Below are 22,360 nucleotides of genomic sequence, written 5' to 3' on the forward strand. Positions count from 1 at the left end.
GAACTAATAACGCTTAATGGGGATCCCGGGAGAAGCGGCACTGGTTTGCAAATGAACGAGAACACGGCCAAAAATTACCTCCCAGCTAATTTTCCCGGTTCCCGAGCGTGCCGCGTGGTGAAGCAGCGTGGGGTGGCAGCCAAACCCCACGGAGCTGCGAGTGGCGAGGGGCTGGGAGCGGCGGCGTGCAGAGCCGGGGGCACTGGAGCCGTGCCCTGTCCCTCCCCTGGCCGGGCCGGCCACCACGGGTGGGGATGGACGGCATGACGCCGGGCTGGGGTGGTGCCCAGCAGCCCTGGCAACCGGCTGCAGCTTGTCCCAAACACCCAGCGAGCCATGGGCATGCACGGACACCTCACCTTCCTCCTCCTCAGCCTCTGTGCCCCGGGTAGGTGCTTCAAGATCACAGTGTTCGGGGCACCCTTTGCCAGATCGTGGGTGGATGACTGAGAGGAAGGCAACAGGGAAGAGGCTCTCCTCGGTTGCTCCCACATTCCTGGGGCTGACCCCAGGATGGGCAGAGGGGTTGGCAGCTGCCTGGCTGGGTTGAGGCGGGGAGGGGGCATCACACGAGCATGTGCTCAGGGCATTCCCGGGTGTCCTCAGGGGTCCTCAGCATTTCCAGGATGTTACTGGGATTTCTTTTGGGCATCACTGTGGCATATCCAGACACCAGTGGGGTTTCATCAGAGCATCTCACAGAGGGAATTCTGGGGCCTCCCCAGGGTATTGCCAGGGCACACCTGGCAGGCTGTGGTGACACTCTCCTCTTTGCAGGGACTTTTGTCAGAGCAACAGGTAAGAGCAGGGTGCTTTGGACCCAGCTGTGTCTGCCAGGGAACGCTGTGCCTGCATTGGTGCTTGGGTGCAGGAGCAGAGCTCCGTAAGTACAGCTGGATGAGCCATCAGTGGTCCCTGGGGTCTTCCACCAGTCCTGCCTGACCTGCCACGTGTGGTGACCCTGAGTGAGGACACAGTGCCAGGCACCCGTGTCACTGAGGTGACCGTGTCCTGCAGCAACTCAAGCAGCAGTCCCAATGTCACCCTGGACAGCATCGAGCACGAGCACCCCTTCAACTCCATCGCCATCAGCTCTGACCCCACAGATGCCACCATGTTCTGGGCAGAGGTGTGGCTGGGGAATGGGGAGTGGGGCAGGAGCTGGCAGGCGCCCTGCTGAGTGCCTGTGTCCCCATGGCAGGTGACACTGCGTGCTGGCGCAGAGCTCGATGCCCGCCGGGTGAACCAGTACACATTGATCCTGCGGGCTGCTTGTCCTGGTGAGGATGAGGTGGAGGAGCGGCTCTTTGTCCGGGTGACAGCAGGCCACATGCTGCGCTGTGAGACCCTCTTTGCCAGCACAGGTGGGAACAGGGGGGCACAGGGCAGTGGGGGCTGTGGGTGCCAGCCAGCACCAAGCTCTCACAGCTGTGCTCTGCTCCAGAGGGTGATGTGGTGCAGGTGCTGGCAAATGTGGCGCCCCGGACGCCCCTGTACGTGGTGCTGCCACAGCCACTGGGTGGGCTGACGGTGAGTGGCAGCTCCCTGGGGGCCACACCCCCACAGAAGGGAGAAGCCTTGGGGACAGCTGAACCCCGGATATAGAGGAGTGGGACAGGGGTTCCCATCACCCTCCTTTCTGCAGTTCAGGCTCCGAAACCGCAACACACCACTCACGCTCACCCGCCAGGGCCTGGTGCTGGCACCTGACAATGGTTTTGATCCCAGCAAGGACACCCAGGTGGGCACCAGCAGCCCCAGGCTGGTCACAGCCACCTCTCAGTCCACTGGGACTTAACCCCTCCCTGGCCACAGCTCTCCCTCCACATCTTGCTCTGCCCATTAGGCCCCTGTCTCCCCCTGGACCCACAAGTGCTCCAGCCCTGTCCCCATCCCCTTCCGCATCTCAAGTCCTGTCCATATCCTCATCCCTGTCTGTATTCCTGCCCATTCTAGTCTCCAGCTCATACTTATCTCCATCTCCACACCTCTTCCCGCCTCTGTTCCTACTCCAAGCCCCATTCTCATCTCTTGCCCTCTCTCCTTTATCTCTGTTCCTGTTTCTGTTCCCATCCCATTGCTATTCCTGTCCCCCTCCCCATCCCAATCCCCATCCCCATCCCCATTGTTGGTGCCACCCAGGGCTGTCCCACAGCTGCCCCGGTGCTGGCCCACAGACGTTCCTGTTGGACATTGAGGTGATGGATCGTCACGGGCACAACTGCAGCAGGGCTCTAAGGGTGGAGGTGCTGCCATCACGCCGTCCCTGCGTCACCTTCCCGTGAGTGGGGCTGGGCCAGGAGGGGGGTGCTGGTGGCACCGGGCCGTGCCACAATGCCCACCTTGCCTGCAGTGAGCCACACCGGGCTGTGACAGTGACAGAAGGCATTGGCCCTGGGGAGGTGGTCACACAGGTCCATGCCAGAGGTGACAATGTCCGCTATGCCATCCTCGCTCCTGTGGCTCCTGTGCTCTTCGCCATTGACGAGGGTGAGCACGGCAGCAGGGATCACCCTGTCCCTGTCCCTGTGCCCAGTGTGAGGCCATGGCTCTTCCTGCAGTGACAGGGGAGATCCGCAGCATCCGGCGGCTACAGGCGATCCGTGCCCACCTCCTCATCCAGGCTTACAACGCGCTGCACCCACACGACCACGCCACCGCCACGGTCAATGTCACCGTGCAGGGGACAGACCGCCTGGCACCGAGATGTGTCCCAGCCATCTTCGTGTATGGTTCAGGGGGGAGCGGGTGCATGGAGTCTCTGCCAAACCCAGGACATGGGACAGAGGCTGAGCTGCTGACTGCCCCGCCACAGGTCCCAGGTGCCTGAAACCATGTCCCCTGGCAGCACGTTGGTGACACTGAGGTGCACCAGCTCCACCAGCACTGATGGGTGTCTGCACTATGTTCTCGAGGGGCCTCCCTCCTCCCTCTCCCACTTCTGCATGGAGGGGCCACAGCTGAAGGTGAGTGGGGCCATGGGCAGTGCCCAGGTGGACAGCAGGCCCAGACCCCAAAGTGACAATGGGACCCTGTGACATGTGCTGTCATGCCAGGTTCTGGGTCAGGGCTCCCTGCTCCCCAAGGCCTGCTTGTTCTCCTCACTTGCTCCCTCCTTCTCCCCTGGCATCGCAGCTTTGTGGGACACCCTGGCTTTGTGGGACACTCTGGCTTTGCAGAGCATCTGAGCTTTGCAGAGTGCCTCAGCTCAGCCTGAGTCTCCCCTCCTGGCTTGGCAGGTCAACACCACCCTGGACTATGACTCGGAGGCCATGGCTGCTCTGGGCTTCCAGTTCACAGCCACCATTGTGGTGACAGTGGGAGGGCAGCCCCGACAGAGCAGTGAGTGCCCATGTCCCTAGGGTGGGAAAACACCTTTCCCAATCCCCAAACCAGCAGATCACGGAGGAAACATCCCTTCCCTGCTGCCCCAGAGATGCCCACCCCAGAGGTGGTGCCTCTGTCCCCATGTCACCCAGCCCAGCACAGGCTGTGCGGGGGTGCCAGCCTGGCTGAGCAGCTGTGTGCCACACAGCCCGTGTGCCTGTGCTTGTGACGGTGACACCTGTCAACGAATTCAGACCAGTGTGCCCCAGCAGTGCCACCTTCACTGTGCCAGAGACAGCAGCTTTTGGCAGCCTCGTGGGGCGTGTGGCTGGCACTGACCGTGACTACCCCCAGGAGAGCCTGGAGTACAGCCTGGAGGGGGGGCCTGGCCCCGCACAGCCCTTCTCTATCGACAGGCACACAGGTGAGCCCCCAGCCCCTTTCCCAGTCCCCGCCACACCCATGGCCCCACCGGCTCCCAGCAGCTCCCAGCTCCCACAGGCGAGATCCGCGTGGTGGGACCCCTGGACTCGCAGCAGCACAAGAGCTACAGGCTGGTGGTGCGGCTGACGGACACCCACAATGACCTGGACCCGAGGAAGAGGCAGAGCCGTCTGTGCGATGTGTCTGTGCGCCTGCAGGTGTGAGGGCAGCCCGCTGGGTGGGCTGTGGTGGGGGTGAGGACTGGGGGTGCCTACCCCACCGCTTCCCCCTGCTCCCGACAGGCTGTGCCGGACCAGCTGCCGGAGTGCATCCCCGAGGTGCAGGAGCTGCGGATCACGGCCGGGTCCCCGGGCAGCCGCCAGCCTGTCACCCGCCTGCTGTGCCACGGCAGCCCCGACAGCGCCCTGCTGACCTACACCATTGTTGGAGGTGAGGAGCAGCCAAGGCACGGCACAAACCAGCCCTCGCCGTGGTGTGACACTGAGCAGACCCTCTTGTCCAGGCAATGAGGATGGGTGCTTTCGGCTGGAGGGGAACACCCTTGTCTACCTGCCCGGTGACCGAGCTGAGCCCCAGCCCTTTGTCCTGCTGGTGGAGGTGTGGGGTGGCTCTGGTGGCCGCCGCCGCAGCAGCCTGGTGGCACTGGTGGTGCACGTCACCCCCCGGAGCACCCCGGTGCCAGCCAGCACCACCACTCAGCGCACGGTGAGCAGAGCCGTGGCCGGGAGGAGCTCTGGGGTCCCTTGGAGCACCCTCCCATGGCCCCTCACCCCCGCCTCCACAGACTCTGCAGAAGGAGCCGCTGGTTGTCCTGCAGACGGAGGCGGTGTGGCACCCGCCAGCCTGGTTTGTGGCTGTGCTGACCCTCTCTGGTGTCCTGCTGCTGGCCACCCTGGGCTGCACGGCCCGGAAGCTGCTGTGCAGGTGAGCCCCAGCCCTCCTCACGGCACGGCTCAGTGAGCAAGGCTGAGGGTTCACAGCTGCCTTCTGCTCCTCCCACAGCAACCGGGCCCCTGGCAAGCTGTTCCTGGCCAAGAGGTGAGTGCTGGATGGCCAGGGTGGTCACATTGGTGGTTGTATTGTCCTTGCAGGTAGCCAGGGAGACGCAGCACACAGGGTATGTTTAATATTCCCTGCATTTGGCCATGGCTTGCTGTTCCAGGGACCCATCTCTCCCAGGGCAAGGGTGCAGCCCTGATGGGGGCTATGGAAGCAGAGAGAACAATTTGGCCAGTAGACCATGTTGATGGCCAGGTTAGGGCACAAACTCTGCAGTGGACAGGGTGGGATGGCACAGTGCTGGTGCCAATGACTACTGCAAGGCTGGGTCCTGGCACCAGAGCTGAGGTCACTGCAGCTCACCAGGGGAGCCCCTGTTTCGCAGGGGTGAGCCCCATTTTTCAGGGAAAGCTCCCAGGGAAGAGCTGGGCAGGCTGCATAACCCCTGGAGGATCAGTGATGGTGACAGGTGACAGAGGACAGAGCCTGGGCAGATGCTAGAGCAGCCTGTGCCAAGTGTCTGCACAGCAAGGAGGGGACGTGCAAGCCCATGGCAGGATAACAGTCACCTCCAGTGGCATAACTGCCCCGAGGTGATGCATAGCTGGATCCAGGTGCATTGGCAAGGTTGGGGACACAGTGCTTGGTGACACTGGGAGTGTAGTGACCATGCAATGGAGAAGACCCAGGGTTAGCCCCCTGGCAGCTGCCCCAGCACAGCATCCTCCAAGCACAAGAGTGGTGCATGCCAGCACGTGGGGAAACAAGAGGATGTGGTGACAGACCTGCTTGGTGCTCAGGCACTCGTGAAAGGTGGTGGTGCTTGGGGGAGCACAGCCCTGTCACAGTCCATCCCCTCCTGTGCCAGGGGACAATCAGGTAGGCGGATGATGGGCTTAACAGGGTGCAGCTGGCAGGGCAAAACCTGGCTGGCAAGTGTCTCCCAGCAGCCTCTCTTGGGGCTGAGGCCACAGCCCATCACTGGCAGCATTCCCTCCCTTCCCCTCTTCCTTCTGCAGCTCCTGGGATGCGATGGAGCATGGCAGGAACAAGGAGGAACGGGGACACCCACACGCCAGCAGCCCAGTAAGTGTGTGGCAGCGAGGGTGGGTGCCCTGCCAGGGAGGCAGAAGAACCCTGTGGCCCTCAGCAGCCTCTCCTGTCTCCTCCCCACAGGGGCAGTTCGATGGCCATGCTCAGGACCCACGTGAGTGCCCTGTCCCACAGCCCCAACAGCCTGAGGTTGTGTCCCCCAGGGCAGAGGAGTCTGGGGACAGCAGGGATGGGGACCGGGCCCACAGGGCAGTGACTGAGTGCTGCCTCCATCCCAGGCACCGGCAGGGATTATCTCTTCAACAGCGTGACCGGGGCTCGGCGCTGGATCTGAAGGGGGCTCCTTGTGCCCCACAGCTCCACGGGGGCAGTGCTGGGCAGAGCACCGGGCACTGGCACACAGCTGGTACAGCCCCGCGGAGGAGACCCATCCTTTGTGGCCAAACCTGCTGCACACGGGCTGCAGCCACACCCTGAGCCACCTCAGCCGGTGCAGAGCTAATAAATGTGTCAGAGATTGCACAGGCGGCTGTGATTGCCTCAGGGGGTCCCGGTGCAGGGCAGTGCTGCTGTGGCTGTCCTGCTGCGCTGGTCATTAGCACTGTCTCGTCAGCCATGTGGGTGCCGTGACCCAGGACAAGGATTGGCAGCTGGCTTGGCACTGCGGAAAAGGTTATGAGAGCTTCGGCCAAGCCTGCTTCGGTCACAGAAGCATCTCTGTAGCCTCTGGATGTGACCCAGCCGGGGCAGTCCCCAGGGAGGTTATCGGGGGCGAGAAAACTTAGCCACGGGTAATTTTGAGCCACTTTTGCCCTGAGTCCCGTGTCCCCCTCAAGCTCTGCTTTGTTACAGCACTCGCAGGCGCAAACGGGTGGGATGAGCAGCTGGTGGGCAGAGGGGATGGGTTGATAATTGGGAGGAAAAGTGAATTAGCGTGGGTGCAGGTGAGAGGGACGCCGCAGGAGGAGCTGGGAGCGGCGGGAGGCTTTGAAGGCGTCAGTCAGCGGGAGGTGGGAAAGCGGTCATTTGAATTTCAAAGGAGCGCGCCGCGGGACGCCTCCCTGGCAGCTCCCGGGGAAATGAAGCACTGGCGGGATAAGAGGGAAGAGACTAATTTGGGGAGTAGGTGACTAAGGGGAACAGGGGCCAGCCGTGAAATTTCACAGTGAGAGGGGTCACCTGTGTGACTTTGCCTGAGGGTCCCGTTTTGCCCTGAACCCACTGGAACCGTGACCGTCCGGGAATTTAACCCTTTGCGGTACAGGAGTGGCGCGTGAGCGTGTCCCATTGGCGAGACCCCGCTCGGAGCGGCCCCGGGGGCTCGGGGCGGGGAGCTCTGAGTGTGGGAGCGCGGGACGGCCGGGTGTGAGTTTGTACCGCGGAACACGGGGTGCAGAGCGGCCGGGCAGGGGTTCTGACCGGGGAGCGCGGTCCGGGGCGCGGAGCCGCGGGCCGCGCCCATTGGCCAAGCGCCCCCCCTTCTCCGCGAGCAGCCAATCAGACGGCGCTGCCAGCGAGGGGGCGGGGCTCTGGCGGGCGTCACGTGTGCCTAACGTGCGCTGCCGTCCGCGCTCGGGAGAGGGCGGGGCGGCTTTGCACTTGAGTGACAACAAGTTTGACCTATCAGCGTCCGAGAGGGCCCCCGTGGGGCGGGACGCAGGTGCGGACTGGCGCGCAGGGCGAAGGGGCGGGCTTTGGACGGCGCGGTTGCTATGACGGCCAGCGCCGGGCCCCGCCCTCCCGGGCGCCGCCATCTTGTTGTTGATTCGGGCGGCGGGGAGCGGCGGCGCTGGGGCTCCGCGTTCCGGTGTCCCGGCCGGGCAGGCAGCGCCGGCCCCGGTGAGCCGCGGCGGGCGGGGACTGGCCAGGCTGCCGGGCGGGGGGCTGAGCCGAGCGCGCTGCCGTGAGGGGAGCCCCGGGTGCGGCCCCGTGAAGGGAGAGGGGGCACACAGGCACGGCCCCGTGAGCAGCCGGGTTGAGGGGGCAGCGAGCACCGGGATGGGCCTGGAGTGGAGGGGTCCGTGCGCGGCCCTGTGCGGAGGGGCTGGGGAGAGCCCGCTTCGTCCCCGTGTGTGCGTGGGTGAGAGCCGGGTGCTTTCCCCTGCGGGGCCCGCCTGGGGTATGGCCGGGGCGGGGTTCCCCGGGCTGGGCAGCGCGGTGCCGGGGCAGGGCCCTGCCTAGCGGGCAGAGCGAGCGTCCCCTCCCTTTGTGCCCTTCCTTCCCTTCCACAGGAGCTGCGCGCAGGAAGGAGCTCGGAAACCGCGGCGGTAACATGAAACCAACATGGTGAGCAGGCCGGTGGGGCTGGGGGCCCGTCCGTGCTGCCCCCGGCACGGGAGGGGTGTGGGTGGCCCGGGAGCGCTGGCTGCCCCGGTGGGGACACCCGGAGTGCCTGGCAGTCCCCCTGAGTGACTGGGTCTGCAGCCCTGGACCGGGACCAGCCTTCCCCGGGGTTTCCCAGGTGGGGGTTGAATTAGGGTAGGTGGTACTGGGTCCATATTCCTTCATTTTTAAGCTCAGCATCAGCTCTTTTTTTTTTGTTGTTGTTGTTGTTTTTTTCCTCCCGAGCAATATGCTTTAGTATGTGCTGCTTTTGTCATTTCAACCTGTCTTGCTCTTTTTTTGCTCCATCTGCTTTTCCTCCCTTCAGGTTCACCTGGCTTAACTTGGTGTTCAGAGCTTCCAGAGCTGGATTCCAATAATTGGCCTTTGCAAACAAAACACTGAATGGTGCAGGAATGGTGGGGGCTTGGGTCTCTGTTCATTTTTAGTGTAATGTTTCTGTGATCGTTAGGGCCATGTAAACATGGTTAGTAGCTCGTCTCACAAAATAATATGCACTAGTATGTTTGGAAAGTCTCATTGTAGTGAACTGTCACCTGCAGCTGATATACTAACACTTGTGTGTTTGGTCAGGCTTTTGATGGAGAAAAATAATGGTATTCTTGTTGTTTATCACTGAATTAAGATTCTGCTTTCCTTTTTATAGAAATTCTGTTGGGAGATTTAAAGTGTTTTAGAATTAGGTGTATCATTATTGCATGTTGTCATTGTAATCCTAAATAGGTCTCTCTTAGTCCCATGTAACAATTTCTTATTATTTTGATCGTGAAGTATTTTTCTAGGTTAGTTTAGCTCTGAACTAAGGTAAGTGCTTTGTTTTGGAGCTGGAAGGAAAGTGGTAGGTTATGAAAAGATTTAGTTGTGAGCTTTATAAAGCAAGATAACGTTGGGTTGCATTTTCAACTGCATCAAATCCTTGTTTGGTCAATGTATTGAATTGTCCTAATGCTATTTTTTCTTTTCCTTTCTTGGAGGGTGTTTCACACCCTCTCAGCTTTTTCAGCACAACCATTTCCAGGTGCATGGATGAACAGCCTATGCTATCCTGGTTAGAGCCTGTTAGGGTGATGTGAAATGTCCTTTTTCATGGCCTTGCCTTTGCTTCCTGTCTAGTAAGGACTTTTGGGAGAGCAGGGGAAGTGATCCTTAGCTCCTGGAGGGGAAGTTGATGTATACAAGGTTGTTGGTGTAGGAATCTTTGAAGGAAAGAGAGGATATGCTGGTGGGACACTCTCCTGGGCCCTCTGGTTTTTCATTAGGCACTTTGTGGCAGTTCTGCGTGTTTCTTGCATAGAAGAAGAGGAAGTGAGCATGATTATCTGTTGAGATAAGAAAGGGGACAGTTTTTAAGATCTGCTTCTGGTCACCACTTTCACGTTCCATATGTGGTTTCACAAGTGCTTCAGCTCGTGTAAGTATAGACTGCAACCCATGGGAGGTTCTTGCCTTGTTGCTTATGCCCGTGCAGGTGAGAATGAGAGTTCCCTGACTTACAGACTGATCAAGCTAAAGACAAACTGTCTGTTTTTCTACCCAGCTCTGTGAGTACATAAATGATTTTGCAGGTGCAAGGGAGATGGGGCTGGTGCTGGAATGGGGTCTTATGTGAGTTCAGGGTAATCTGCAGTGTGACTGTGTAAAGAGTCCAACAATGTACTTTTACATTATCTATTTTCTTGCATATAAATATAATTTTAAACCACATTTTTACATATATTCAAAAATTAAATGGAACAGTAGTGCCCATGCTTCTCTTCTGCTTCTGTGAATCATTGTGTGCCTGATCATCAGGTGGACAGCGCTGGACATGTCCTTCTTATAAAAATATTTTAGAAGGAAAAGTTAGATGTGCTTTGAGATCCCCTCTCTTGGCAGATTGTGCAAGTCAGCTGACTTGGAAGTTATTCTGCCTTGCATTGCACGTAGTGAAAAGTCAAGGTTAGAGTAGCAAGCACTCAGAGGTCACAAAAGTGCCCAGGCTGGAGTAGTACCTGTGCCCTTAATCAGCTAATTGGTCTTTTAAACAACTGTTGTGATTTCTTCTTAATCAGGCAGTTTTATGCTCTGCTCATCCCATCTGAGCTGCCTGGTTTGTTTCTTTCCTTTTCTCCCACAAATAGAGCTTATTCCTTTTGGGTGAAATGATCAAACTCTTGAAATGTGACCTTGTTGAGCTTGACTGGTGCCAGATGAGGAGCCCTGTACAAGCTGGGGGCTGTTTGTTGACCATCTGCTTACAGAGCACAGTCTCTTTGGTCCAGTGGATCACCAAATGTTTGTAAAAAGGTTTGATCACTTTTCAGATGTCGGTGTTTAGTTAGTTTCTCTGTGCCTAAAGGTTTTTGTGGATCTGGTGGATTCTGACTGGCATGCTGGGTATGGGATGGCACTCACTGTGCCTTCCACTAAGATAACAAATGTAGGTGCTAAGTTTGAATTGGATATCCAGAACCCATGCTCTAGAGAAGGTGTGTTTCTTCCGTCTGTGGTTGAAATGCAGATATTGAAGCCATGGAACATCTGACAGAGGCCTTGATTATTGCAGTGTAACGCAGGCACTTCACTCGCTGTCAGTAGATTCCCCCAATCTGTCCATCAGGGATTAGCTCATAACGTGTTGGAGATGTGAGCATCTCAGTGGAGTGCTAATGCTGGGATTTGTAGTCTCAGAAGTTAGTATTGACAAAAAGCTGCAGCCTGATTTGTTTGCTCTTACATTTGACAGTGTCACATTGGTGCTGGGCAGGGTTTAGCATTGAACTTGACTTGCAGAGTTTGTGTGTGGCTCTCTGCTTGCTTGTTTATATAGTGTGGCATGTCTAGGAACAACTGCTTTTATTTCTGACCTCTCAGTCTTTGAGAGGGAATGTATCAAAAACAAGTCTAGTAAGTACAGAGGGTCCCTAGCGAGCTTGAGAAAAGGAGCAAAAGAAAAGAAAATGCAACAGAACCCTCTGCAAGAGTCATGTGGAGTGTTTGTGTTACGTGCTGCAAACTGAAGGAGCCCTTCAGCTCTATGGAGGAGCAGCTAGCAGTCTCCCTCATTTCTATTCCTGATGTGACAGGAATGCAGAGCAGGATGCTGGCCAGTGTTTAATATCAGGTTTGTTGCTGCTGCCGTAGGGGTGGTGGAGGAGGCAGAGGAAGTGTGTGTGCGTGGCTGCTTGGTTTCTGTTTTGCAGCACCGCCTGTGCGCGGTGTTGTGCCGTTCTGATGTGGCAGCAGCTGTTATTCTTGGTGCTCCCAGTGTGCTCTTCGGGTAGATGTGCTTCCTAAGAGATGCAATTCTCCTAATCAGTGTGTTGGGCTGCCTGTGCTTCCTGTGTAGTCCATGCTGTTGTGAACCACTCTGCAGATGGTACTGAGGTGCAAGTCCTTTGCCTTCATTCATTTCCACAGGCTCCTCTGTATGCATTTTGAGTGGTATGAACTGTGTGTAAAAGACAACCTTCTTAAGCTTGCATTTATTTTGCATCACCCCATCAGTATGTGGTGTCATTAATGTTTGAACCCCTTCTTTGGGAGTAAAGGAATAAGCTTTGCTAATCCAGGGTGTCTCTCTAGCTGTATAATATGCCCACAGTAGTTAAAATGAGTGCAGTTCTTTTGTTAAAAAATCACATGGACATAGCTGCCATAATTATATTAGTAGGAGATCCTCAACCAAATCTGATAAAAGCAGTGAAAGAGGTTATGATATGGATGTGTCTGTCCTGGCAGGACGTCACTGCACGTGCTTGGGAGCTGCAGTAGCTAAGCTGTCTCTGATTTAGCTTTTGTAGTTAGAAAGGTTATCTCCTTCACCAGCTGTCCTGCTGCTTTGCCAAATGCTGCCTCCCCTGTGTTGGGGCCTACAACCAGGCCTGTTCAGCTGCTGGGGTTTAATATCCTCTGCTCCAGCCTTTCTTGCCTAGTGCCCATCCCTGCCTGGTGAGGAGCAGTCATGGATCTTGCTCTGTTCCACCCTGGTTGGGAATTTTCAGCTAAGGGTGGCTGAGGCTACTGGGGACAGAGTGTCCCCTCAGCCCAACTGGTGGGTTTGGTAAAGAGCATCTGCCAGAGCCCACAGGAATGAGTGAGAGCATTTGCTTCCTTAAAGGAACTTGTGAGTTCCAGTCCCAGTCGCTAGGGAAGGCATGCTCTCAAACATTCTGAATTGACAAGCAAGTAAAGTTCTAAATAAAATCTAATTTAGGACTTGCTAACTTGTTTCCATACATCGTTTCACAGGCTGACTTGCTTCTGGGGTCCTGCTCCCTCTTGATTGTGAGAAGTTGGCTCCATATTCCAGTGACTGCTCAGCCAAAGGAGCTTGGGTGACATCTCCAAGGTAACTTCTTTCTGTTTTGTTCAGAATACACATGCAGCCATCTTAGAGATGCAAAGTGAAATAAACTGCTTGCTTTTTACCTCTCCCTTTGGAATTTTACCCTTCAAGTAAGGATATGTAGACACAGTTTGTGGGAGTTTTGCTCTTGTTTTTGAAGGATACTACAGGAACACCCAGGTAAGTGCAGTAGCACTGAGTGAAAAATTCAGTCCTGTTCATTGACCAAATTGGCGTCAGTTCTTTGTAATAAGAACTAAACTTCCAAGAATCGGAGGCTCACTCATGCTCTAGTAATTCTGGCCATTCAGGTGGCTGATTTGCAGCTGAATCACCTTATGATGATTTCAGAATTCTTATCATTGTGTGCTTTTTTCTTTCTTTTCAGAGGTTAGTTTGCTGAAAGTTGATAAGGCTGATCTGATAGTCTTCCAGTTTCACAGAGGTTACTTCGTGCTGTCCTGAATTTGGAAGAAAGTCAATCATATTTGTTTTCCCCCAGCTCTTTATCAACAAAGATATGACTCAGTATACCTGTGGTATAAACAGACTCAAATGACCTTGTTTTCTTTAGACATGGTGTGTTTAAGTAGTGGTTGTCACACAGTTCAGTTTCCTGGTGGGGAAGCCCCTGACCTGGTGGGTAATGGTCTTAGTTTGAAATGCAGAAGGTAATGAGCAGGGAAGCTGAGCTCCACAAGTACCTCTCTGGGGTAGGGAGAGGAGGCACATGGTGCCTTCTCTCCAGGGCATGCTCCTGTGTCTGTCACTGCTGACTTGAGTGCTGATCTAAAGCTAAATTACTATATAGCTTATATATTCTGTTCTGGCATTTCTCTTTTTCTCACCTCCACCATGGTTCTATGCTGAGCTTCATTTTCCCCAATTTTTTAAACTTCCAGAGTACATTAATGCAAAATATCATGTGATCTTTAATTCCAATTAATGTTATTCCATTGTTGGTATCAAAATATTGCCAAGCATTTCCAAAAGCGAGTTCAGAAATCTTAAAAAGGGCACAAGAAGGTAGGACTGGCTGTTTGTTCAGTGTCCTTTGACAGTACTGTCTGAGCAGCTTAAGCACGTGTGGGGAGCAGTCATGATCTCATTACAGCTAACTATAGGTGATAAGCAGCTTTGAGCACCAAAATCAGTGCACCACCGAGTGCAGATGTCAGGGAGTTATTTAAAGCAGGAAGGATTTGGGAGAAAAGCCTGGGGGCTGCATAGTCCCATGTCTTACTCAGTGTCTGAATCAAACCACCGAGTAACTGCCATGAAATTGCTGCAGCTCTTGCAGAAGATGAGATATGCTGGTCTTGCACTGGTTTGTTGGTTAAAAACATGGTAAAGTCTTGGAGCTTTGGAAGACCCTCACAGCACTGCTGCTTGCTGAAAGGTTTATTGCACTTTTCCAAGCTGTGGTCTTTGTGTAAAGCTGAGTGACACATCTGAGGAATAGACCTGTTGAATTCACTGGGGCTGACTCTCATACCACAAATAGGGAAATAAAAATAACTTTTAACTTGAGTGTTTTGAGTCTGTCCCAGAAGAATTGTTGAAGCAGTCTGAAGCTCAGTTTATGTTGAAACAATACATATGCAGGTTTTTTTTTAGATAGTTTCTTAAACACTCCCACGCTTCCTGTAATAAAATCCACATCATGTTTGTCTCAAAGATGTGGATTTTACTTAATCTAAGTGTTACACTGTATAAAATGTTTATGGATCCCTTTACTTTTGCAAATAATGGAGTGGTTTACTTTATTTTCCATTAGAAGCAGATATTGTGTTTTCTTGTGCTGTGCAAGTGGCATTTCCTTTACTTGGGCATAAATCTTCTTTATGTAATTGAGGTCTTAGTATTTTACAGTTCTTACCACAAGTGTTGACCTGAATACACTTATTAAAATTTGACAGTAAGCTAAATGTGAACCAATAAGCATTATCAAGCATGCTTTATGCATCTTTTATTTTTATAGAACTGAGGAAAAACCTCTAACTATTTTAGTCAGACTGAATAGGTATCACTGTTGTGCATCATGCAGAGTTGAATAGTTTTCACTTTTCTTCAGGTGCTCTGCACACTGTTTTTTGGGTTTTTTTTGTGTAATAACAGCACTTGGGGGTTTCTGTTTTTCTCCTTAATTATTCTTAGCTTTAGTTAAGTACAATCACAGAAATTTCCATTCCTGTGGTCTGTGTTTAGTTTTGTGCATGCTTAGCACTGACACTTGCAATGAATTTCAGCAGCTTAGAAAACTGAACCTATTGACAATTTGGTTCACCTAATGACAAAAATCAGTTGTCTTAAAAATTAGTTCTGATTTGTGACTGCAGCTTGAGTCAAATATTCTTAGTTAAAATAGTTAATGGTATTGTATCATTCACCAGCCAAAAGTGAACCAAGGTTTTTATTCACTGTAGTTAAAATACCTTCCTAAAACCTGGCAATTAAAGATCACAGCTTAGATGGTTAAGTGTTTGAGACTTTGTTTTTTTGAGTTCATCCCATTGTGACATGACAACCAGAAGAAAATTCAAAACCTTTTAAGAAATCTGCCAAAGATTGGTGTCCCATGGTAGTGAGCTTGCCAGGCTGAATCTTGTATGAGTGCAAAGCACTTTGTTTCAGGTTTCCTGTCATTTGCAGTTTTTTTATGATTCTCAAGGAAGAGAACTCTGTGTTATTTTCCACCTATTATGCTTGTTATTTTGTGTTTTTCAGCCTGATATGATATGCTTTTGGCACATGTTATCACACTGTATTGATCTGGAAGAGAAAATGAAAGGGAAATTGGCTTTCCCTAGCTATATACAGCCTGTGATGTATTGTGGCTGTGAGAATACATCTGATTTAGCAGACTGTTATTTTGTAGGAAAAAACTCAACCCAAACCAACCTGCAGCATGGTCTTGCAGTGTCTTTAGAAGAACTTAGTGTGAAAAGCTAAGGTAGCTGTAGTACACTTGAGACAGGTTTTGCTGTTAAAAACAAACTTGCCCTAATCCGTGTGACTTTTAGATGAGTGTGCTGTGCTTTTTCAGTGTATGGGGCAGAAGATTTTTTTATGGATATGCAGGTGCTGCATCTAATCATCTACAAACCAATTTGACATATGAGGTTTAACATACTTTCTTTTTGCTTTGGCTTTGCATCTCTTACATAACCAGTGGCCTCAGTTGTTGTAAGTGGCACACTAGAAAGCTTGTTGGAAGGAGCTTTGAGATCCACTTCAGCAGCTTAACATTTAGATAAGATGTTGGGAATTTGTGACCTGTAGAGTGTTTACAGGGACTTGTTTACGACTGCTTCAGTGAACAGGAAGTTAAATATAGGCTTTGTTTGTCTGATTCTTCACTTCAAATGAAGAGGAGAAGTTCCTTGTTTCAAACCCTCAAACAGAGCTGGTTGGTGTGGGAAAGCATTTTAAGGGGCCTGCTGCCCAGGTTACTGTATAGGAGAGTAATAATGAAGATTTGGAATATTAAATGTCCCTTTGGAAGATGCTTGAGAAATACAGTGGAGTGAACTGTGTTCTGAGCTCCCTTCTTGGATATTTCCTTTTGCGAAGCCAAGTTGCATTGGATACCTTGGCAGTGTGAGGTTTGCTAGAAGAAAGTACCAAAGGATGGTTGTACTGGCTCCTGATTGGGTAAAATAATCTTGAAGACATTTTTAAGTGCCAGGTTTTGTCCTTCGTAAAATGTAGCACCTTGCCAAGCTTGAAGTTGTGATTTTCTGATGCATGTGTCTCCTGAGAAGACAGCCTCAGGTTCAGATTGCCTTTCATTTCCACTCAGTTCGCTGGGCCTCCTGTTAATTCTTTGTCCTTTACCTTCCAGAACATGCTGCAAGCCACAAAACAACTCTAAGGTGTTTTAACAGCTTTAAGATTTTCAGTATGAGTGATTGAAAGCCTTGCAGATTATGCTGATCCTCAGGAGAGTTACAGGATAACATCAGGCCCAGATCAAAATCCTTTCCATGACCCTGGGTTGTGTGTCATGTGTGTTCTGCCATATTGAAGGGATGAGAGTATCCTTGTATGAAATTGTGTTTAGGGTTTTATCTGGTTTCAAATGAAATGACTACCTTAGCTTTCAGTCCCATCAGATACTATGTCATATATTCTACTTAAATTAAGTACCAGATTTAGTGCACTGTCTTTGTCTAAAGTATATTTGCCATGACAGACCTCATTATTTCCCATCCCAAACTTCAAAAATGAAATGTTGCCCTTTATCCTTGAATTTTCCATGGCATTATTAACTTTCTTGTAGCACTTGTATTGAGATTTTTTTTCCCTCCTAATGCAGAGCTTGGTTTTTTTTCTCTTTCTTTTTCAGTGTTTTTAGTTTGTTTTTTTTTTTTTTTTAATTAGGTTGACAGTACAAGAGAATATACTGTATATGAGAATGTACCTTCCTTTGGTACTTCCTTGTGGAGAAAAAATCACAGTGAAGTGTTCAGTTGAGAAGTTACAGCTCATGTTTTCTTGTCTGTGACCCTCAAGGGTCACCTGCTTAGGGAAATTAAACTGGTATCAAGTAGGGGGCATGGATTTGCAACGTGATTATGTGGCTGGAACTCCCTATGGACGTGCTTATAACGTTGTTTCTGCCACAACTGCTGGGACAGCTGCATTAATCAGCATGTTCATCCTTACCTAGAGAGGTTCTGCCTGTGGAATCCCTTCATGTAGAGGCACTGATAGTGATAAAATGACACTTCTAAGGGTAAAGCTTGTTTTGCTGGAGGTGTTGAGAGGGTAAAGGGTGAGGAATGCTTTCCTTGTCGTTGTGAGTAGTGCTTTATTCAAGAAAAAAAAAAATGGATAAAGTGGGGCCCAAAATATGCCTTTTCCAGCTGAATTAATTTTTTCATTGGCAATGTGAAGTTAGATTGGTTTGCAGTGAGAGAGGAGGGCATCTCTCAGTTGGGCATAGAAAATTTTACCTATCCATACAAACCTTGGTATATTTATTGTAGCATGGGTATCTACTTGAAATTACAGGGCAATCTGCAGTTCCATTTTCTCATACAGTAAATTAAGTGGTGTCTGAGCATTGGTATAATCTGGAGTACTGTATAACTGACTGCCTTGCATTTCTCTGAGCCTTTTCAGATATTCAAGAAAGCCCCACATTTTGTTTATAGCAATGTCTCAGAATTACAGTAGCAGAACAAACCACTAGATAACAACTGCTCCTTGTGCTTTTGGCACAAGAATTTGTTTACCAGGGTGAAGTGAGCTTGTTTGGATAATCTTGCTTTTATTCCCCTTAGTCTTTCTGTTGGACTGATGTGCTCCTAGATTGTCTTTCTGTTTCTGCCATATAAACAGAAAAGTTGCTCAAGGATTTGAATTTTTGGCCAAGCAGCACCACATTCATTCAAAAGAGATGCCCTAATTTGAGTCCACCTTAACAGAACCAATTCAGTTGTTCATGTACTGGGACACAAATTCTTTAGATTTTGAGGATTTTAATTAACAGGCAAGACTAAGTTGAAATGAAGTGCAGGGGGATCAGGAAAAGTGAAATGATTACCAGACTTCTGGCTTTAAAGAATGGTTTAAAAGTAGCAAGATAGTCAAGTAAATTGTTCTTTCTGAGAAGCTGTTTTTCTGCTGGCTGAAGTACACCACAACTGAATGGTTTTACCAAGATCATGGAAACATTCAGTGGAAATATCAACCAGTAGCCTATTCCTGGTTCTTTCCTTTCCATTTGGGTAAGCTCAGGTAGATTATGGTTATCTAAAAGATATCTAAAGAATCTGTTAACCAAATCAACTAAGCGCTTTGCTGACTTGTCAGGTTTCAGCAGAGAGATGTAAGAATTGCTGCATTTCTCATGGCTTTGAGTATTTTACCAGTGTTCAGACAGAAGTTGTGCTGTCTGATAAAACTGCAGGATGCCATTAAGGACCTGCCAAATGTAAGTGTTTTCTGCTTCCCTGTGTAGAAAAAGACAAGTGTAGCTGAGGCAAAATGTTTGTTTAGCTTTATCTTCACAGTCAGAGAAAGAGAAAATTCTGATGTGTGTGCCCCTCCAGTCATCTCAAATGCTGTTGTAACTGCCAAAATGCCCTGGTGTATCTCTGTCTGCATATGTGAGATTAAAGTCCTCTTGGGTACTGAAATTCCAGCTCACATGAGGCTGTGAAGCTGTTAGTGCCTTGCATTCCATGGAGGGATAGGTGGAGCAGACAACACATTAAAAGTCACACTGCTAATCTTTTTGTTCAGAGCTACTGTTTGTGCATCCCCTACAACTTTGGCAGGACATTCTCAGTCAGGATGCTGCTCTGATGTGATCTGGTGGTGACAAGAGGCAGAGGGGTAGAGCCCAGGCTATGGCTGAGCAGATGTTTGTTTCTGACCACAGAAGTGAGAAGATGAGTGTTTGCTTGTTCAGGTCTTAAACTCATTCTCTAACAACACTCAATGGATATTGCCACAGATTTTCTGAAGGCAGAGATCCTGCAGTCCCCAGCTCCTTTAAGAGAGCCAGTTGCTTGGATGCCCTTATCTAACACTGTTCATTTCCATATAATTAATTCTCAGGCAGCTCAGAAAAAGGGCAATGTATAGATCTGAGGAGGAGATGGATCAGAGTGGTGTCACAGCCCACAGTGTATGATAGGAATTGTAAAGCTGCTTTACAGGGAGCTTGAAGTGAACCAAATCAAACACTGGTTTACAGAGGCCCTAAGGGTGAGATTAGCTGGCTTGTGATGGTTCTTTGTGGCAAGTCTGTGTTTGGTTTTGATGCATAACTCTTAGACTTGATGTGTTTAAATCTATATGTTGTCCTAATTCCTAAGGAAACAAAACATTTGTGCTGCTTCCTGAGTACTGGAGCCAGCTTCTGCTCCTCACCAGCTGAGTTTGCTCTCCCCTCCCTTTGCACAGGATGTGTTGCTGTTCACAATGTGCTCTTTGGATGGAGTGTCTGGATCGTGACTGTGGGGTCAGTCTCTTCAAGGATCCTAAATTCCCTTCACAGATCCTAAATGCCTGCTTACCAGTAGCCATGCTTTGAAATTCCCTTCTTCTTGTTTCAGGTGGGAATGGGATGTGGGGTCTTGGCTTAGCTTTGCTCTGTAGTCTACATGCAAGGTAAAGACAAAGGAGAAGTGTTTGAATATCTGTGTAAGTTTTCTGAGCAGCAGAGTATTGCAGGACTGTACTCTGAAGGTAAAGAGGAAAGAGCAACTTTTCTTTAAGCATTGTGAAATGGAAAACTGCACATATAAACAGCAGAGTGATGTTTTTCTTGTTAGCAGTGGTAGGAAGAGGCAGGTGGGAGAACATTTTGCCTCTGGCCCTAATGAAGTTAGTTTGTCTTTAGCATTTAAAGTCTCAACATAAATCAGTCACTGCAAACGGATTTTTGCTTAAGTCAGGTCACAGCTTAATTGAATGTGGTTTCTATAACTTGTGGAGAAGGTTTTTGAGCAGTTAATGTGTATCATGCAAGTTTTGCTGCAGTTGCTATTTTTTCTATGCTTTCTTCTTCTATTATTTTTTTATTTTGGGCAATAAGGTGCTGAGTTATTGGGGTAGAGGACAGGGAGCCTGCATTGCGCATCTGCATCGTGACCTGGGGAGTGAATCAGCTCAGTCATAAGAGTTGAGCTGTAGTGAGTTGTCTGGCCATTTTCTGGCAGGCAAGAGTTCCTGACAGTGGCTTCAGTGTATGGGTGAGGAAAATCCAGTTTGAATCTGCCTCTGCTGCTGCAGGAGATGCATTTAATAACATCCACGTCTTTGCTGAAGGGACTCGTGCTTGAGGCAAAAGCTCTCTCTGTTTTTTTTTTTTGTTGTTTGCCCAAGTAAACAGTTTTATCATTGGAAGAAGATACTGAAGTTTTCAAATCCATGTTGTTCCCAGAAGGGGGCAGGGGAGACTTGTGAGTTGTGGAGTTTGATAAAAAGTACTTTTGTTTGGTTTGGTGACACTTCCGTGCTGGCTTTCAGGCCCAGCAGGCGCTCCTGCCCCCTGGCAGCGGGAGCGTGGCACCATGAGACGCCTGCTCCGTGCCAGGAGCCTGCAGCAGGACCTGGGCTGCAAGCCTTCCCTGCCTTGCCTCTCCTTTCTCTCCAATGGGGAGCATTGCAACAGCTGAGAGTTCTCTCCTGCACTTCCCTCTCATCTGATACACTGAAATGATATGGGTGTTAAAGCCATGAGAGGATGGAGTCATCATAAAACATCCTCATTTTTATACCAAGAGCAATCTGGACAGTTGGCATCTAAGTGTGTGAAAATCTTAGTTCCTTCTTCCCTTATTCTGTCATCTAGATTTTTATTCTTAATTAAAGCTGGAAAGAAGCTTCTCTATGCAGCTTTCTTTAGGATTTTCAGGGGAGTCTGGGTTTGTTCTTTACAGACCTAACTTCCATTTGCTAAATACAGCCTGGCCAAGAGTGAGAAGGAGGCTGTTTTGCCAAATGTTTTAGAAATGGGGTCATGCAACTCCAGCAAGTTTGTTTTATGTCTGCAAAGTGACCTGGGATTTCTTTGACAGCCTGGAATACAGACAGAACAAACTTGGCCATGTTAGTCTGCATTTCTGTCTTTGAATGGGGAAACAGCTCCTTTCTCACAGGAAGTGCTTTTTGCAACATTCCTGATCGTTTTGACGTAACTTCTACCTCTACACTGGCAGTGAAAGGGTAAACAAAGACTCTGCTGAATAGGGGGGCTGGATGAGTGATGCACAGACTTCCTTGAGATGTTTGGTGGTTTTTATGCCTGAGTGGGTCTTCAGTTGCAAGGTCTCCTGGCTCTCGTGTCTAGAGACAAGGCTGAAAGAGGAACCAGCAGTCAGAAACAAATGGAGACAGAGTGGGGGATTACTTGAGAGAGCTGGAGCCATGGGAGCCCACAGGACCTGATGGTGCTGTAGTGCCAGCCTTGGTCATCTTGGAAAAGTCACAGAGGTGCTGGCACATCTCTGATCAATTACTTTCAAACTAGACCCAAAGGATGATCCAGGGTGGCCAATCTCACTTGACTCCTGGGGACTGTCATGGCTCAGGTCCTTTTGGCACACCTTTCCTGTGTGAAACATGTGCAGGAATGTGGCTGGGAACAGTTAGTATGGATTTACTGACTCTAAGTTGTGTCTGACGCATCTCATTGTCTTCTGTGATAAAATAATCGGATTTGTGGATGAGGAAGAGCACTAGGGCCATTTAGCTTAAGTTTACTGGGTGTTTTACAGTGTTCTTGTGTGCAAGTTGGGACATTACAGACTGGATGGGTGGAGTATGAATTCAAGCACAGCAGGGAATTCTGAAGAGTAAATGGAGTCAGAGGCAGATGAAGGAGTGATTCATAGAGCTCTTTCCACAGGACATTAGCTTCTGAAAGTAGGCTCTTAATCACTCTTTTTTTTCCTCCTGAATGTCATCCTTTGCCACAATGTGATAAGAGTGGATGGAAGACAGTATTTAAGAGGCTGTCTGGTTGAAATTCATCAGTCTGGCTCATTATCAGTGTAGAAGATTAATCTGTCTTTTCTTGGGAAGAAATGGGGAGGTTCACATGAATGTTCTTCAAGATTACCTTGTTTTGTTTTTCATTGAGTCATGAGTATTTGTGATTGCCACTGAACTATAGTTAAAGAAAATACATGGTAGTTTTGGGGATTTCAGTCATACTTAGGGAGGATGTGTTTGGAAAGCTGTGAGGTTAGTTTGAGAAGAAGAAAAATAATCAGTCAAAACAAAGTAATTTTATTTTCAGTGGGTTACAGCTTATTTGGGTTTGACAAACTTGCTGTTATGAAAGGTGATCTGGAGGTTTTCTTTACCTAATGTGTACTTTAAATTCTCTTCAGTGTTCCTAAGATA

The 22,360-nt window shown here is 50.0% G+C and overlaps 2 protein-coding genes across 8 annotated transcripts in view; both read left to right on the top strand.

Annotated features, from left to right (window-relative positions):
- Window positions 1-291: 291 nt before the first annotated feature.
- Window positions 292-6,345, top strand: CDHR4 (cadherin related family member 4). Of its 4 annotated transcripts, none has more exons than XM_071439979.1 (20): window positions 292-388; window positions 778-798; window positions 933-1,129; window positions 1,202-1,364; window positions 1,445-1,530; window positions 1,646-1,741; window positions 2,178-2,281; window positions 2,354-2,490; window positions 2,562-2,727; window positions 2,816-2,966; window positions 3,240-3,342; window positions 3,536-3,751; window positions 3,820-3,968; window positions 4,053-4,200; window positions 4,274-4,476; window positions 4,556-4,695; window positions 4,774-4,809; window positions 5,790-5,856; window positions 5,947-5,977; window positions 6,102-6,345. In XM_071439979.1, exons 1-20 carry the CDS (start codon window positions 337-339, stop codon window positions 6,155-6,157), a joined length of 2,322 nt encoding a protein of 773 aa, XP_071296080.1. In that variant the 5' UTR covers window positions 292-336; the 3' UTR covers window positions 6,158-6,345. The 4 variants fall into 4 exon arrangements, with proteins under 4 accessions (XP_071296080.1, XP_071296082.1, XP_071296083.1 ...); XM_071439981.1 differs by having other exon boundaries at window positions 3,829-3,968; XM_071439978.1 differs by lacking the exon at window positions 292-388 and having other exon boundaries at window positions 561-798; window positions 3,829-3,968.
- A 1,191-nt stretch (window positions 6,346-7,536) lies between these two features.
- Window positions 7,537-22,360, top strand: part of IP6K1 (inositol hexakisphosphate kinase 1) — a 37,008-nt gene continuing 22,184 nt past the window's right edge. For 3 of the 4 annotated variants that reach the window (XM_071439995.1, XM_071439994.1, XM_071439997.1), the window contains exons 1-3: window positions 7,537-7,662; window positions 8,055-8,109; window positions 12,397-12,496. The gene's annotated coding sequence lies outside the window, so the exon portion shown is untranslated. Of the gene's footprint in view, window positions 7,663-7,884; window positions 7,904-8,054; window positions 8,110-12,396; window positions 12,497-22,360 lie in introns of those variants that run through there. The other variant, XM_071439996.1, reaches the window with a different exon arrangement.

This window comes from Agelaius tricolor, unplaced genomic scaffold (assembly GCF_023055355.1).
Source record: "Agelaius tricolor isolate 1412-34295 unplaced genomic scaffold, bAgeTri1.0.p SCAF_14, whole genome shotgun sequence".
Lineage (NCBI taxonomy): Eukaryota > Metazoa > Chordata > Aves > Passeriformes > Icteridae > Agelaius > Agelaius tricolor.

What these genes read in the sequence shown, in the direction of transcription:
- CDHR4 (XM_071439978.1), top strand. Translation starts at nt 576, where the DNA reads ATGTGCTCAGGGCATTCCCGGGTGTCCTCAGGGGTCCTCAGCATTTCC. An exon ending in AGCCACTGGGTGGGCTGACG is followed by an intron (nt 1,531 to 1,645) that starts GTGAGTGGCAGC and finishes TCCTTTCTGCAG; the next exon opens with TTCAGGCTCCGAAACCGCAA. An exon ending in ACCCACACGCCAGCAGCCCA is followed by an intron (nt 5,857 to 5,946) that starts GTAAGTGTGTGG and finishes TCCTCCCCACAG; the next exon opens with GGGCAGTTCGATGGCCATGC.